The sequence below is a fragment of the Sorex araneus genome, chromosome 7, assembly GCF_027595985.1.
Source record: "Sorex araneus isolate mSorAra2 chromosome 7, mSorAra2.pri, whole genome shotgun sequence".
NCBI lineage: Eukaryota > Metazoa > Chordata > Mammalia > Eulipotyphla > Soricidae > Sorex > Sorex araneus.
The window spans coordinates 67,431,090-67,448,618 of NC_073308.1; the positions used below are offsets into that span (position 1 = coordinate 67,431,090).

The window sequence follows — 17,529 nt, forward strand, 5'->3', positions numbered from 1 at the left end:
CATAGGGTCCCCTGAACCCCTCCAAGAGCAATCCTGAGCATAGAGTCAGAGGTAAGACCTGAGCATAGGCAAGTGCCATCCAAAAAGCAAGCAAAAATAGTATATTTATATAATTTTTATATATTCTATTATTTATAAATTCCAAATGCAAATCAATTTTAAGGATTTCTATACAACCAGATCCAGACAGAAGTGTGAAAGAATTTACTAATTATTATTACTTTTTGATAAGACAGAAAAATATGATCTGAAGGGAAAAAAGTGTTATTAATTTTAAAAATCATCCTGGCTCATTAAAGATGTGTGGTATGAAAGACTCATTTATGAAAAACCATTCATTGGCATTACAGAAATGATGCACTAGCCAGTCACATCCTAGTGATACTTAGAGACAATCTATTTTTTTTAATTAACAAAATTTCAGCAGATAAACGAATTCTTGTGAAGAGAAATCACAGAATTCTATGTGAGGAAATGTGGTGACAGGGGCAGATTCTGGTGGACTGGCTGAACAAAGGGGTGTCCCTGGAAGGTGACATTCAACCAAGAGCTCAAGTGTGAGAACTCCCAGCATGTGGAACAGGAATGAATAAAGAAAATGACCCTTGGGGCCAGAGAGGTGGTACAGCAGGGAAGACACGTTGCATGCAATAGACCCCAGTTGGGTCTCCGGCACCATTTATGGTCCCCCAAACATCCCGGAACGACCCCTGACTACAGAGGCAGGAGTGAGCTGAGTGTTCCCCACACTAAAATAAACAGATCAAAGAAGAAATATATTAACCCCAAGAAGGATAATGTAAACTCACAAAGGCACAGTGGTCAAGAGGGACAGCTGGTGAAGTAAGGTTAAAAATGGACTGAAAATTCAGAATTTGGGAACTGACTCAGTCCTAGATGATTTTAGGTGCTGTTTGACGCAGTCTTTGGACAAGTTTGATGAGCCACTTTCTGCCATTGGTGCATTGGCATTTGTTGTTCTCTCTGGTGCCTTGAATGCTTCTGAATGAGCCGTACATCCTCACCTTCTTAGTATCTTCTGGAAGGTGAGTGTTCAAGGTACTCTCAGTGTGGCCAGTCTTGAAAACACTCTCTCCTCCCAATGGCATGTTCTGCATAATGTGGGGTCAAGAGAGCGTGAAAATATTGAATATGGTAACATTGTCAGAAGCTGTAAGGGCACATTGAGATGGAAAGTCTAAAACACTTAGTAGAAAATAATGAGTGTGTATAACTTTAACTTGGTATTTTCCAAGGGTGTATCCAGGTTTGCATGAGGAAATATCTCACAAAGTTCTCTCTTGGAAACGTGTGTTTTAGAGGTTCCTTTTACTCCTGCTGCTGATTGGCTTTTAGGTGACCTCATCTATTTTATGCGATACAAATTAAATCATTTTAGATAATCCTCCAGAATCTAGATAATTCAAGCCAGAAAAAAAAGCAACTTCAATTATATGGCTTTTTCAGGCAGAAGAGTTTTTCGATCTAAATTACATGGTTAATTGCTTCAAGTCCTGACCATGCATGTGAAAATATAGCCTTAAGTACCAATAAGGAACACTAAGACAAAAGCACACTAAGTTTCAATTTTAATATAAGTATTAGTTTTATTTATTCTGTTAAATCATAGGCCAAGGAAAACAGCAACAAAAATACTGTTTGCAACTCAAATATTCTTTTCCATTGAAAATACTTGTTATTTTTGATTTGTAAAACTCTCATATTAAAACAAATATGTGAAAGTGAGGAGAATGACATGGGGTAGTCCTTTCTGTAGCATCTTAAGAGCAATTAAATCTTGGGGTGCCAGAGAGTTATTATACTGGTAGGGTGCTTGCCTTGCATGTGGCTGACCTGATTTCGAACCCCGGCATCCCATATGGTCTTTTGAGCGCTGCCAGGAGTGGTTCCTAAACACAGAGCTATGAGGAAGCCCCGGGCACAACTGGGAGTGGCCCCAAAACAAAAATGAAGCAGGGCAAAAAAAATAATAATTTAATCTTGGGGGTAGAGAAGTAGGTCAAGGAACTTCACATGCGGATGTCTCAGTTTGACCTGGGCACTGATTCCTCTCTTGAGCACTGAGGAGCCCGATATACTGCCCGATATACCCCCTCTTCTGCTGAAAAACAGTCATGTAGTCTTACATAAAATGTGGAGATGTTGATTTTTCAGTAATAAAAGTTTTAAGAACCCTGGGCTTTAGAGTTCACCTACTAGAATTCCAGAAGAGAACCTCTCAGAATCAGTAACTGAGACCAATTCAGCATCTTTCAATGATGCTGATAATTATTATTAAAAATGAAGAGTTTTGAAATGTTTGCTTGAATGTCATCACTTAGAAACAAAAAGAAACTGTCGTATTTTCATCCCTAGGAATATGAGAAGCAGCTGTCCCTTAATTATTTTGCCATTTGCTTTCTCCTAGAGAGGTCTCTCAAATATGAAATCTAATTAGGAAGCTTAATTGAAATGGGGAAGTAAGAAAAAAAGGAGAAGGAAGGGAGAGAATTGACATGTAAACATACAAGAAATAAAGCATAAGTGATAATATTGCAGCCAGAATGAGTAATCACCTATTTTAAATGAATTGGCCTATAGGGATCAATATCTGGTATTGAACTTCATTTTTTTCATCTTTTAAGAGTAATTTTCTCAACATTTGATAAATTTCTTAAAATCTCTATAACCTGTGATTTCCAGGCATTACATTTTGCTGAGTATAAAATGGCTTTAGGGATTTGAGTTATGAGCCTCCCTTACTTACTCACTGTTTCACTCTGAGCAAATGTTCACTTAGTCTCAGTCTCTGTGTACATACCTCTAAAATGGAACTGTAAAACAGACTTCTCAATGCTTCTCTGTTCTGTAAAATGGAGAAAAAACTCAAAAGCAGATTCACCCATTCTATTTTCTCATAGATATTTTGGATTCTGTTTCCCAAATGTAAAACACAATAGCACAGTGGCATAGGAGTTAACAATTTGCATGCTGGTAGGCGTGGTAGTTTGTCCTTCCATACTTGCTGGAGTGAGCCTGGAGTGGGGAACCCAGGTTGTCCTAGTTCACCAACGTCACATCTGACATTTGGGGCCAGAGCAGCCCTGCCTTCCTGTGCATGGGTTCATTCCGTTCTGCACACACTTCCTCTCGCGCTTCTTGAGCTCCATGAATCAGACCCAGTTTCCTGTTTGTTGTGCATATTCCACTTTTATGGCTCCTTTTTCAGTGTTTCCTTCCTTGTTGTCTGTCTGTTCCATTTTCTGTCTCTTCTCCTCTTTCCTTTCCTTAAATCTGTCCTCACATTTTTGATGTCCAAGTCTCTTGAAGTCCACTCTAGTGTTTTCTCCTTTATGGAGCAATTCCAGGTTATCTCCTGAGGTAATCCTCTGACCCGCTTTTGAATTTCTGGGGTTTTGTTTATTTGTTTTCAGGCTCTCTTATCTGGAATCATCATCATCATCATCATCCTGTTGATCCACGATTTTCTTGGGTGGTCTCAGTAACGTCTCCATTCGTCCTAGCCCTGAGATTTTAGAAGCCACTCTCTCCTCGTCCTTCCTGATGGTGCCGCATTGGAGGCTCTTTCAGGGTCAGGGGAATGGGACCCAGCATTGTTTATGGTTTTGGCCTATGAATACACCACGGGGAGTTTGCCAGGCTCTCCCATGCAGGCAGAAAACTCTCGGTAGCTTGCCAGGTTCTCCAAGGGGAGGACTAGGCTATAAAATGTCTGGATTAAATGACCTCAATACCAGACCCCTCAGAGCCTAGCTACGTACCACTGGGATAGCTTTTTCCTTCCATCCTCTGCTTTGTTCTCCAAAAACTCTCTAAGGAAGTAGACCTTGCTCAGAGTTTGCTGCTTGTTTTCACTTGGTATCTGGATCCCAGTGGAGTGAATGGAGGCTCAGTAACACCAGTTGAATCAGCCCCATTGGCTTTTGGAGTCAGTGCTCTGCCTCAGCTACCAGTGCTCTCCGGGACCCCCTGTCCGCTTCCCCTGCCCTGAGGCCTTACCTGACTCCAGGTGTCTTTCCCCGAGTAGTGACTGGGATACACATGCGATTCTGAGAACTTCAGCACCCGATATATACATGATACCAGATGATATCAGAACCTGTTATTATTAGCACATCATATCAGAAATGGGAGCTAAAAATGGAAGGAATTCTTCCCCAAAGATTAAGACTCTAAAAAAATTTCAGATTCTGGGTATGAAGAACACAATACATGAAAAGCTATTATGAAAGTAAAATGAGTGGTATTGAACTGCAAAAAAAAAAAAAAGAAAAATCAGTAAGCGGATTTTTTTAAAGGTAAAATTCCAGAAATAACTCAAGCAGAAGATTAATAAGATTTAGGACAAATTTTCAAAATAAAAATTAAGGAACTCCTTCAATAAATATAAAACTAATTTTGAAGAGGAAACGGATGAGTCTCCCCAAAGATTTGTCATCACAAGGAATTCAGGCATTGTGTGATCTGGTGGCTTCTGATGCCTCTGATGGAATGTCTAGCAGACACAGTCAAGGCTTCCGTTGTAGTTTCATCCCAGCACATGGTGCTTAAATAGACTCCAGGCACATGTGACAGGATGTAAGGATGGAGAAGCAATTGACGTAACTGAAGCAGACCACCGTCAGTGTTACTGAAGAATTAACTTCTGGCTAAATGCCAATCCTCATTTTGCCTCCCTCCTCTTGAGAAAGGCTTGAGATGGGCTGCCAGGGGTCAGCCTTACCAAAGTTGTTTTCATTGTTGCGTCTAACACTTCAGTATTTAAGTCACATGACTGGTAAAGGATATTTCCAAAGTTGGCCCAAGTGCTCCCTCAGGACGTCTGGTCATGGTGGGAGGTGCAGACGGGAGGAAGTGCTGTGGCAAAGTCCTCTGAGTTCTCAGGGTTGTCTTGGCCCTTGGACTCCAAAGCCAGCCTTCCTGTTTCACCTTATGTGCAGCAGAGAGCAGCAATTCTTCTATTCTCCTTAGAAATGAATGGCCACAGACTGGCCTCTAATTAACAGTGAAGCAATGGTGCAGGCCCTTCGCTTTCTGAACTCAGCTCTCTCCTCATGTGGGTACCGACATCTTGATCATCACAATTTTTTCCAGTTTTCATCAGCTTCAAGTGCTCATTGTGGTTTGGGATTCTTTCTTTTTCTTTTCTTTTTTGCTTTTTGGGTCACACCTGGTGATGCACAGGGGTTATTCCTGGCTCTGCACTCAGGAATTACCTCTGGCGGTGCTCAGGGGACCGTATGGGATGCTGGGAATCGAATCCAGGTCGGCTGCATGCAAGGCAAATGCCCTACCTGCTGTGCTATTGCTCTAGCTCCTGGATTCATTCTTTCTTTCTTTCTTTCTTTCTTTCTTTCTTTCTTTCTTTCTTTCTTTCTTTCTTTCTTTCTTTCTTTCTTTCTTTCTTTCTTTCTTTCTTTCTTTCTTTCTTTCCTTATTTCCCTTCCTTCCTTCCTTCCTTCCTTCCTTCCTTCCTTCCTTCCTTCCTTTCTTTCTTTCTTTCTTTCTTTCTTTCTTTCTTTCTTTCTTTCTTTCTTTCTTTCTTTCTTTCTTTCTTTCTTTCTTTCTTTCTTTCTTTCCTTATTTCCTTCCTTCCTTCCTTCTTCTTTCTCTTTCTTTCTTTCTTTCTTTCTTTCTTTCTTTCTTTCTTTCTTTCTTTCTTTCTTTCTTTCTTTCTTTCTTTCTTTCTTTTCTTTCTTTCTTTCTTTCCCTTCCTTCCTTCCTTCCTTCCTTCCTTCCTTCCTTCTTCCTTCCTTCCTTCCTTCTTCCTTTCTTTCTTCTTTCTTCTTTCTTTCTTTTCTTTCTTTCTTTCTTTCTTTTCTTTCTTTCTTTCTTCTTCTTTCTTCTCTTTCCTCTTCTTCCTTTCCTTCTTTCCTTCCTTCCTTCCTTCCTTCTTTCCTTCCTTCCTTCCTTCCTTCCTTCCTTCCTTCCTTCCTTCCTTCCTTCTTTCTTCTTTCTTTCTTTCTTTCTTTCTTTCTTTCTTTCTTTCTTTCTTTCTTTCTTTCTTTCTTTCTTTCTTTCTTTCTTTCTTTCTTTTTTTGCTTTTGGGCCACACCCGGTGATGCTCAGGGGTTATTCCTGGCTTTACACTCAGGAATTACTCCTGGCAGTGCTCCGGGGAACTGAACCTGGTTCGGCCACATGCACGGCAAATGCCCTACCCACTGTGCTATTGCTCCAGCCCCTGGATTATTTCTTGACTGGGTTTATAATCCATTGAAGGATTCCCCATGAGTCAAACAAAAGGAAAGGGAAGCAAACTTTACCTTTTCATAAATTGACCTTTAGAGGCTCAATTTAATTTTGTTTTCAAACTTTGGTGGTTTGAATTTTTTATTTGTGATTGTATTTCATGATGTTCTGTCTTCTGTACGTTTACTTTAGAACCTGGAAAAGAACCTGAGAAAAATATATTATAAATTGCCTAATCAAAGTATCTATTGTGATCTGGTTCTCTCTTTCCTTGGGGGTTCCCATACTTAGGTGGTAAATACTGTTTGACAAGTTGTAGGTTTTCCAGAAGTTCCTATTACTGTTGTTGTTATTTTCGGGGTATCCAGGGCAATATCCAACATTGCAGGGGCAGAGTTCCATGTGGTGCCAGGGACTGAATTGAGGTTGCAGTACATACTTTCTAAAACTGCCTTATCTCCCTCTCCAGGATGTAATTTTTTTTAAAAAGAAGATAATGTAAATTAAAGAGAATAAATAAAATTATCCTCTACTAGAGCATCCTTCATTTCTCTTCCCCTTTGACCTAATGTCTTTGTTAGGGGATAAAAGTTAAAAATTTTTTATATGGTAAAATTATTCCTCTACTTACTAAATGGGACCTAGAATAAATTGCTTTTGCCTATAAAGCTATTTACATCTAAATGTAGTATGGTTATGATATAAATACATAGATATATGTATATAATGATCCAAAAGCCTGCCCCGTGATGTAGACTCATAAAAGGCACAAAAAAACTTAAGATATTGCTGCTCTTCTTGGCTAAAATGAGCCTCCCAAGCAGTGGTAGGGACAGAATTGAGACTCCTGAAGGGAATGAATAGGGCCTCCTTCCATTCAATGTTGTACGGGGGGGAAAGAGAAATGCACCGTCTGGGTGAACTTAATTCAATTTCATTGATGGTGTTGTCTCCACCCTCTCTCCTCACCCCTGTTATCATAGCTCATAATAAATTGGACCAGTGCATGCCGCTGACGTCCCATTCCAGACATTCCTAGCAAGTTGCTGGGCTCAGATGACAATTAGACACCTGTTACTATTGTGAGTTGCCATCCGTCTGTCCTTGCCATCCTCCAGCGCTTTCCAGAATGGCATGCAGTGATCTGGCTCTGTCCCCAGAGGGACCTTGGTCTGACCCTGCTAGGAGCTGAGTACATTGTCAAGATAGGCAGCTGGGACGAGTTGGAGAGAACAAAGACAAAAGGAAGTAGGAGCTGAGAACAAAATCACCTCTGGTGTAGGGTCACACCGGAAACCTAGAAAGGCTCCTGACAATCCTGGCATTTGTCTACAATTTTTTTTTTACCCTGACAAAACTTCCTGATCATATGTCCCAGTATGTGAGCCTGGAATCTGCATGAACTCTGCCTGTCACGCTCAAGCTTGAGTGTGTGCCCAGGAGGATGAACTGCAGATTCTCGGCCAAGTCTCTCTGGGGAATGGCTGCAGTTCTGCATTTCTGATAAGCTCCAGGGTGAGGTTGACCATCCTGGTCTCGGACCCACGTTTGTTTTGGCTCAGGCACATTTTGCGTCTGCCTGGGAAAGGTGAGGAGAAAACCACCGGCTGCTTCAAGATTGAACCCCAGCAGCTGCACTCTCGAGAGAACTGGAAACAGCGTTTTATTCTTCTTTGTGACAAAGCAAGTTCTCACTGAATTTAATATTGGCAGCCAGACCCTGCTGATGCCTGGAGAATTCAATTGTCTTGTAGCACAATTGGTTTTCTTGGGCAGAAATGTTGCCCTTGGATGCTCATCAACGGGAATTTTCGTCTGTCTGCTCAGGAGCTTCAGGAGACCCAAGAAGACCTTTGACCTTCAATATATGCCTGATTATTTTTAAGTAAAAAATATCAAATTTGCCAATTTATGCAATTGTCCTCCAAGGGATCCTTTTCTTGAGACTTTTTTTTCAAATATGTCTGTTATTACTTTTGAATTATATAAAATAAATTTTTGTCCTGAAAATAGGCAGAACTTTGAATATAATTATTCCTCCCTTCAAAGTATCTCCACATCTCCCATGAAGGGTTTGGAGCAAGAAGGCAGAGACAAATTCTCAACTGCACCACATTCCTGGTTTTTACCCCCTCTTGGGATTCTATAGCTGTCCACTGATACCTCCAAGCTCTTTGCTTCTGTCTTTCATCTTACAAGTTCTAGTTGTATAGAGGTTTTGAGAAGATTTGTCTTGGTAAAATACACATGGTATATCTGGGATATCAGCACAAAGTCCTGGCTTGACAAGTTTTGGGTGTGCAGTAATGCACAGTGATCAGTGCAATAGGCTTAGCTACCAACAGGAGGAAATGGCCCCAAGCAGACAAGAGCCTTGCTAATCCGTTTCTTTCCGAGATGAGTAGGAATAAACAAGCCACTCAACACCTGGGTTATTCCTATGGAATTAAAATCTCCGAGGTGGATGGCAGGTATGACCTACAGAGGTCATAAAAGGTCTTTAACTGGAGGCTGACTGAGAACTAGCCCAGAATCCCACACATCCCTGTCTTCCTGAGTTGCCGTTGGGCTGTGGACACCTCCTATCATGGCCTTTGTCCATGGAGCAAGACTGTTTTGCTATGAGCTTAGTTGCTCATAAATTCATCTTCTCTTAGATCTTGCAGAATATTGTGGCCCTATACCAATCTAATTTTTAAATTTCTTTGATGTTCGTCCTAGCTTTGTCATTAAATTTCAATATAATTATGTTTTATGTAATAATGGGACTGGAGCCATAGCACAGTAGGTAGGGCATTTGCCTTGCACGCGGCCGACCCGGGTTTGATTCCTCCATCTCTCTCGGAGAGCCCAGCAAGCAACCAAGAGTATCCCGCCCACAAGGCAGAACCTGGCAAGTACCCGTGGCCTATTTGATATGTCAAAAACAGTAACAACAAGTCCCACAATGGAGACGCTACTGGTGCCCACTCCAGCAAATCAATGAACAACTGGACGACAGTGCTACAGTGCTACTGTGCCATGTAATAATGTCTTGATTGTATCTAAAGTGGTAATCTCTCTTTTAAGTGACCAATGTGTATATGTGTACTACTGTGTGTCTGAAAACTGCTTGGTATACTTAATGTGATGTGTTTCATGTAACTGGGCTAAAAGGAAGCATTTTCTTGTTCTCTATTTATTCCATCATTTTTTTTATTCTCTGCTTTCAGAGTTATGACACTATTTGTTATCTATTTTATCTCCACTCTTTTATTTATACTTATTCTTTAAATTTATTTGTTTTTACCCAGAAAATTGATGTATATATTTTTATAATCATGATTTAACTTAAATTATTTTAATAGTTGTGTTCTATACTTTTATTGTGTGAAGTTTATGACAATAACAACCATTCTTCCCTCCTCTGCTTCTTGCTGCTGCTATTTATTATCTGTTTTTGAAATCTATAAGCTAACAGCACATTGTTACTGTTATTGTATTAAACCAGTGGTTGACAAACCCTGACCTGTAGCTAAACACTGAATACTAATGAATTAAAAAAAAAATCACAGAAGTTCAGTAGACCTACTTGCTCATGTATTATCAATGGCTTCTTTTATACTATAACAAACAGCTAAATTGAGTATTATGTCAGGACTAGACCCGCCAAATATAAAATATTTACCATTTGCCCTCAACAGAGAAGGTGTAGGTGTCAGCATAGAAGGGCACACAACCAACCAGTTTTAATCCCAGCATCCCATATGGTTCCTCAAGCACCATCAGGAGTGACCCCTGAGTTCAGAGTCAGGAATAAGCCCTGAGCATCACTGGGTATGACCCAAACGCCCCTAACCCCTCAAAGAAAAGAGAAAGTGTGTCAGCCGGTGCTTTAAGTAATTATATTTTATTATAGACAATGAAAGAAAGAGAAAATTAAATTAACATTGACTTCTTTTATCCTATTTATAAAGCACTACTTGTGTTTTGTGTATTCAAGTAATTTTGTCACGTCATGCTTGAAGAAGTTGCTTCAATATTTCTTACAGTACAGGTTTGCTGAAAATGAATTTCTCAGTTTTTATTTGTCTGAATAAAAATATTGTTTCCCTTTTAATTGTTAAAAGTTATTTTTACTTTTGTATAGAATCTAGGCTGGAGGTTTTTATGTCCTGAACTTTGAAGATGTTTCTTAGTTTTTAACATGAGATCCAAAAGAAAGTTAATACTTTTTGTTACTCTATATATGTGATTTGTCTTCTTGCTCAGATTTTCTTATAAACCTTCTCCTTAGTTTAGCTTTCTATAAGGTTTTGTTTTTTAAAAAATTTCATATTTTATTGGTTATTGGTATGTGGTGTGTGTGTGTGTGAGAGAGAGAGAGGGGAGAGAGAGAGATTACCTTAATATTCTTTTAATTTTTTTTATTTTTTTCTTTAGTTAGTAGATCTTTAAATACTTATTCTCGGTTGCTCCAGACTGTGAACTGAGCCACAGCCCCATGCTGCCCCAGGAAGGGAAAGGTTTTTCTCTCTCAGCTTTTCCTTTCTGGGGAGGGCGGCGTGGCGACCGCCATCTTATAAGACCCACTAAACAGAGGTATGAGCTTGCAGCAATGGGATGCGCGGGAGATCTCGGGATTCGGGGGGTGGGGTGGGGGGCAGTACCAACACCGCTCCTCGCCCAGATGTGATCTGAGTGGCCGCACATGTGCGGCCCCTTCGTTGCTGAATGCCCACGATCCCAGATCAATTGCAATGATGCAATTTTTGGCAAAAATTTCCCTGGACTTAGTTTCTTAAATACAGAAATCCAAAGCCATGTGGCCACTATATCTCATATCTCTTCATTCTCACAAGGGAAAACAAATTATCAGATGCTGCCTTTTCAGCAGGTTCGATTTGGGGGGGGATTCCAAATAATAATAGTGAGTTATATGTTGAAATATTGAATGTAATCAAAGTAAAGAGAAAGTAAAGTGTAAATTATCAGCTATACAGGTGGGGTGGAGGTGGGGTGGGAGAGGGGTATACTGGGGTTCTTGGTCGTGTAACATGGGCATTGGTGAAGGGATGGGTGTTTGATCATTGTATGACTGAAACTTAAGCCTGAAATCTTTGCAACTTTTCACATGGTGATTCAATAAAATAAATAATAAATAAATAAATACTTGTTCTCTCCTTTGCTTAGTTTCACATATGTTTTATTTGGTATCATCTCATAGACTTTGAAGGCACTATTATACATTTTCATTGTGTGTGTGTGTATGTGTGTGTGTGAGTGTTTCCATTTAGGCAGTGTCTGTTACCCTATCTTCAAGTTCACTGATTATTTCTTTGATGGCATCACATCAACTGATGAGTCTGTCAGAAACATTCTTCATGGCTCTAATTGTGGTTTACATTCCTAGTGTTCCATTTGGCTCTTCCTGGTAGTTTATATCTCTTTGCTGACATTCCCTACCAGTCTCTCGACTGGTACAAGACATTTCCAATTAAAATCTTTTTCTAATTCTTTCTGCCAGTGCAAAACTTGTATGCTTTTCTTGGTTGCCTTTTCGCTTTTGCTTTGTGTTGTGGGGTGGTGAGTATCCCAAAGGGTGCTCAGGAGTCTGGCCATCCTTCTAGGGATTCTCAGCCAACCTGGCTCAGCCAACCTGTACAGCGTGGGTCTGAGGGGCCAGTACTGTTCAGGCTTTCAGTACCAGGGATCACCCGGCTCTCCCAGGCAGTGCTCAGGGGCCGCCCGTGCTGATACTGCTCAGGATAGACTACAGAACACAAACTATTTTTCCTGTGTAGCCTTTAATTTATTGTTGGGGGATTTGAGTCAGCTTCATCAGTAACTGAGTTATATTTTGGTTTTGTTGTTGCTATAGCTACCTAGAGTGCGCTAGCTTCAAATTATTTTAGCATTAGCATGTTCAAAGAGTGGGGGTTCCTTGCCTTCAGCTCTGTCCTCTATGATATTTTTTGCAGGGGGGGTGCATCAGAGAATGCCTTTTTGCATTGAGAACTCCTGTCAGTTCTTTCTTAATGTTTGCCTGCCTTCTGGTTGGGGCAGAATTCATCTCCGTGGCCTTTTTTTATCCTGGACCTTAAGCAAGGGTCTTGTTCTTCAGTCCTGGGGCTGTGGCCTTCCCAGGGACTTGACCGTCACTCAGCAATACAAGTTAGAGAATATTTATCTGGTGGCAGAAAACTCTCCTGCTACTCTTGTGTTTTTATGCATCTAACTGCAATGATGATCACAGGGTCTGCTGTTATTGTTCTCTAGCGAGATGGGTCCACACTGTGCATGATTTCCCTGCAGTGATGGTTGCTCCTTCCATGGAGCCTTTGCACAGTCCACCCTGCCCTCAGTCTTTCTCATAGCCATCTGGTGAGGTCCATGGAAAAAGATCTGCTAGTGGTGATGGACTTCCCTTGAATTTGTTTCTCTTAGTAGCTCAATACTCATATTGTGCCACCCTTGAACTTTAGTAAGTCATGAAATTTTCAGCTGAATTCTCCTGAAGCAGATTGTTTGGGGCTTGACACCTCATCTGCCCACAGACGAAAGCTCTGTTCCTTGGAGGCATCTGTCTGTCTTTAGATTTCAGGCTGGTTGATTGCTTTGGGACCTAGGCTCTCTGATTAGTCAAGGAAAACTTAGTATTTCATATATTATTCAGCTTTTTTCTTGAGGTTATACTTGGAGTAATACTCGTTACATCTTTGTTCAAACTAAACAGGAGTTGGGAACGTCTGTGCTTCAAGTATATTTTTCAGCATGTAATTTGTTACTTCACTTTTAATGATATCTTTTGCCCACGGAATATTTTATTTTAGTGTAGTAAAATTTATTAATTTTTTCCCTTACATGAACTATGCTTTTGGAGTCAGGTTGAGAAATATTTCCCTATCCATAACTCCATAGCTCACAAATATACTTTTGTTCTTCAAAGGGAGGGGAGTTAGGCTATTGGGGAGAACATTTTCATTTCTGTCCCTTACTCTTTATTTCATACCTTGTTTTCTATACATACTATTCGCTTTCCAGGAATTTGTATGCTCCTGATTGTTCCTTGCCTGTCACTCATTTCCCTTTCCCCTGCAGCTTTAACCTCTTTTGGTTTCTTAGCTATAACTCTCCAGCATGTACATGTGCGTAGTATCCATCCTTCAGAGACATAGAAGGCTGGGGAGATAATATTGAGGCACTTGCCTTATATGTGACCAAGTCAGGTTCAAATCCCCAGCACCAGATGTGGTCCACCCAGCACCGCCATGAATTATATGTGAACATAGAATGACAATCAGCCCCTGAGCTCTGCCTGGTATAACCCTTACCCGCTTCCCCCCGCCCTGAAACAACAATAAAATATCCATGTCTTCCTGTAACTCAATGATCTGATATTCTGGAGAAGCAGCAGCTCGGTGGAGGAAAGGTGCTGCTCCCATGCTGATTATATTTTTGTTCTGAGTACCATATTTGGTTGGAGGACCGTACATGGTGCTAGGGATATAAGCCCGGTCAGCTGTGTGCAAGGCAAGCTCCTTTCATATTGTACTCTGGTCCCATTCACAGATTCTTCTCTGTTCTTACTGTCCCTGATGAAGCCTTTACCAACTAACTTCTCTCCTGATACCTAAAATGATTTGTACATAAAGATTGAGACCTCACTTGTGTATCAGCCAAATATAATTGACGTCAGTGACTTCATACATTCTTTTACCTTGGACCATTAACCAGTGATTTCTAAAACTGTATCTAACTAGCCCTAATTAATGTCTTTATGTTTAGATTCATGTACTCAAATGTGTTCTCTGAATGAATTTGTTAGGATACTTCAGAAATAATATGGTTAAAACTAAAATCATCACTGGCCAAAGTTCTATCTTTATTCTCCAGATCACTAAGTGGCCCTTAGTTCATTGGATTTCTCTATCTAATTCTACCAGCACATCTAAATTCCGTCACCATGGTCAGGAAATTCTATTTAACGGTCTTTTAGATGCCAGGTTATCTTCTGCTTCTATTTTTGTATAGATTCTCTTAATATTTTTCTTGTCCTGAAATATTATCATAACCAACAGTAAGTTTGATTTCTCTACTTTTAGTGTTGTTGTGATATTTTCTCTGTGCATGATATGTAAACCACAACATAATTGGAATAAATGTAGAAAAAAACCTTTGTATTTAACCAGGTAAACAGTCACTTGCTAAAAATGCACCTACTTTCTTGAACTTAATGAATAATCACAACAGTTTCTTCTGAAGTACAAACTTTGTTAACAATTATATACAAAACATGCCCTTAATACAACAAAGATAGACTGAAAATGAGCATAATCATAAGTTGTCACATAATCCTTTTTTTATATAGTTGGCTCTATCCTCTCTAAAATTAAATTTCTTTTTCAGTTAGTGAACTGGTTTTGAATGGGCACTGTGCTTAAAATGGGACTGTGTTAATGAGTTGTTGTTGGCACTTACTTCAGTCCTCTATGTTCAACTCTGAATTGCATAAGTGCACAAATACCCAAACATAGAATTTAGGATTATTAACTATTTGCCTTTTGTGTCTCAAGATCATGTTGCCCTGGGATTCATCCATATTGCTTCCTTTAGGTTCCTTTTCAATTTATGTGTGACAGATCAGAGTTAAGTTTTTGGTTAATAGATATGATGATGTTAATAAAGCCCTTAAATTCAAGTTCCTTGTGTAGAATAGTCCTCAGTAGATATTACCTCACTAATGCAAACACATTTTTTGGAGAGAATGTTTTTTGGTACTTGACAAAAAAAAAGACTGCTAATATTAAAGATTCAAAAAAGGAAATTTGAAGACGTTATCTTAATTAAAAATAGAATTTTTCATTAAATGAGTTTCTCCTAAGTGATGATAACAGTCTTTTACCTGTTATTTCTAAAATATCCTTCTTACCCCGGGAATATTGCTGAGTCTATTTATAGAACTGGGTATGCACAATAGAAGGATGTTTTTATTTATTTGCAACTTTTTGGTAATATTTCATGAAGATTCAAGATTATTTCTGGACTTAAATGTTTTTGATCTTAAAAAAACTAGAGCTAAATTATAAATGGAGCCACTTTGTTAAAAACAACAAAGAGTTGGGCTATAGATTTGTGAAACTGGAAACCAAATCAGTATTCCTAACCAAATTCAATTGCTGCTGTCTCATTAATAGCATTAGGTAGACGTTTAAAGATTTTTATACATTTTAATTCAACTGGCAATGATTTAGAATCACATTGATTTTTCTTTCTAATTTCTTCCTAATCATGTATACTATAGTAAGTATCAAAATGATTTTGAAGCCATTTGAGGCTGTCTGTATTAACCAGGTATTAAACTGGAGAGACTGTCTTTCTCCATGCTATTATTCATCATGTTGCGGTTACTTTTATCTCCTGAGTTTTAGGCTTTTAGAATTATTCTGTATTCTTTTCAGCATATACCCCAGTTGTTAAACAATTAAATCGTTCTCTGGTAGAGCATCAGGAGACTTTATAAATTTAGAAACTTTCCTGTACAACCGAAACTCATCTTGGAAGAAGAATATCCTGCCAAATTATCTTTATCAGGAGACTTTATAAATTTAGAAACTTTCCTGTACAACCGAAACTCATCTTGGAAGAAGAATATCCTGCCAAATTATCCTTATGTGCTTATGAATAATGTACTAACAAGGATACACGGACAGAGGAGCAGTTTCCACGGTAGTACAAATCACCTTTCAAATAACCTGATGCTTCCACAAGGTGCTGTTGGCTCTGCCCGGAAGTGATGTGTGCATGTGTGCATGTTAAGTTAAACAGGAGTGTGAGAACCTCTTCTCAGAGTTTACAAGTGGCTCAAATGATCATGAAATAATTGCCTTAGGGGTTCCCCTTTGACTCTGGGTTTGTGCTATATTCCCTGGGTAGATTTTCCTGAAAGTTAAAATAGTAGATAGCAGGAAGGCATTTGATATGAAGGTTGCTGTTCATCCCATCCTTCTTTTAATCCTGAGCTTTATGCAGAACTCCAAGGTAACCAGCATATTCGCTGTTTTATTTTCTGCTTCCTAAATTCAGAACTTCAGAGTGGATATCAGATCTTGAATGTGAAGATCCATCTGAGTCTCACCAAGAGTCATCGGCAGCGCATTCGGGCACAAACGTGTGGAAGACTAAACTGAGAAGGTTAATCATGGAAATCAAAGAGGAAGGCACCTCAGAAGAAGGCCAGCACTTCCTTCCTACCCCGCAAGCAAATGATCCAGTCGAGTTTCAGTTCACTAGTAAGTTTGCATGTGCTTTCTCCTATCAATCCCTGAACATACAGGACAGGTCAAATAAACCAGACTCCCCCCCTCCCCCCTCCCCCCTCCCCCCCACCCCCCACCCCCCACTGTCCCCATCCATATTCACAGAAGCTGGGTTCTTACAAAGGGCAAGAGATTAACGAAATGGTTTCCTCTGTAGGATTTATTTTAGGTTGTGAGCCTAAGATTTGCATTTCATTGTTTGACTTGGGAAGACAGAAGTGTCCATTAAATGGTTAAATATCAAAGAGTAGAATCAAATCTCTTAATATTTAGTAGGCTCTAGAAAATACTTTCATGAATACCTTCCATTTTAGCATTTATGAAATCTCCAGTGGAATTATTTTATGGAACACAGAAATTTTCTACTTAAAATCAAGGACATTAAAGTTGAAAGCATTAGGGCAAAATGACTGTCGCTGCCAATCCCAGGGAGCCCTGAGTTGCTTAAATAGAGCAAGCTAGGAAATTTGGCCAAGATTTTAGTTTTTAACATCAAAATTGGCTTTTATCCTTCAAAATCATTAAATAAAATAATTAAAATCCTTGGAAGGATTCTATTATTTTTTTCATGTTTAAAATTCTAGGGCTTAGTGGATGGGCATGAAAAGTTTCATGCTGAGTGAAATGAGTCAGAAAGAGAGAGACAGACATAGAAAGATTGCACTCATCTATGGTATATAGAATAACAGAGTGGGAGACTAACACCCAAGAACTGTAGAAATAAGTACCAGGAGGTTGACTCCATGGCTTCGAAGCTGGCCTCACGTTCCGGGGAAAGGTCAACTCAGAGAAGCGATCACCAACTACATTGTAGTCGAAGGCCATGTGGGGGAAGGGAGTTGCGGGCTGAATGAGGGCTAGAGACTGAGCACAGCGGCCACTCAACACCTTTATTGCAAACCACAACAGCTAATTAGAGAGAGAGAACAGAAGGGAATGCCTTGCCACAGTGGCAGGGTGGGGTGGGGGGGAGATGGGATTGGGGAGGGTGGGAGGGACACTGGGTTTACGGGTGGTG

General features: G+C 39.8%; 1 protein-coding gene across 6 annotated transcripts in view; it reads left to right on the forward strand.

Moving 5' to 3' along the window:
* The window catches only part of INPP4B (inositol polyphosphate-4-phosphatase type II B), a 709,083-nt gene that overhangs the window by 333,246 nt on the left and 358,308 nt on the right, over positions 1 to 17,529 (forward strand). For all 6 annotated transcript variants that reach the window (XM_055144517.1, XM_055144520.1, XM_055144516.1 and 3 more), the window contains one exon: positions 16,279 to 16,484. In XM_055144517.1, the coding sequence (XP_055000492.1) occupies positions 16,394 to 16,484 (91 nt within the window). In that variant the 5' untranslated portion in view covers positions 16,279 to 16,393. The remainder of the gene's footprint in view (positions 1 to 16,278; positions 16,485 to 17,529) is intronic.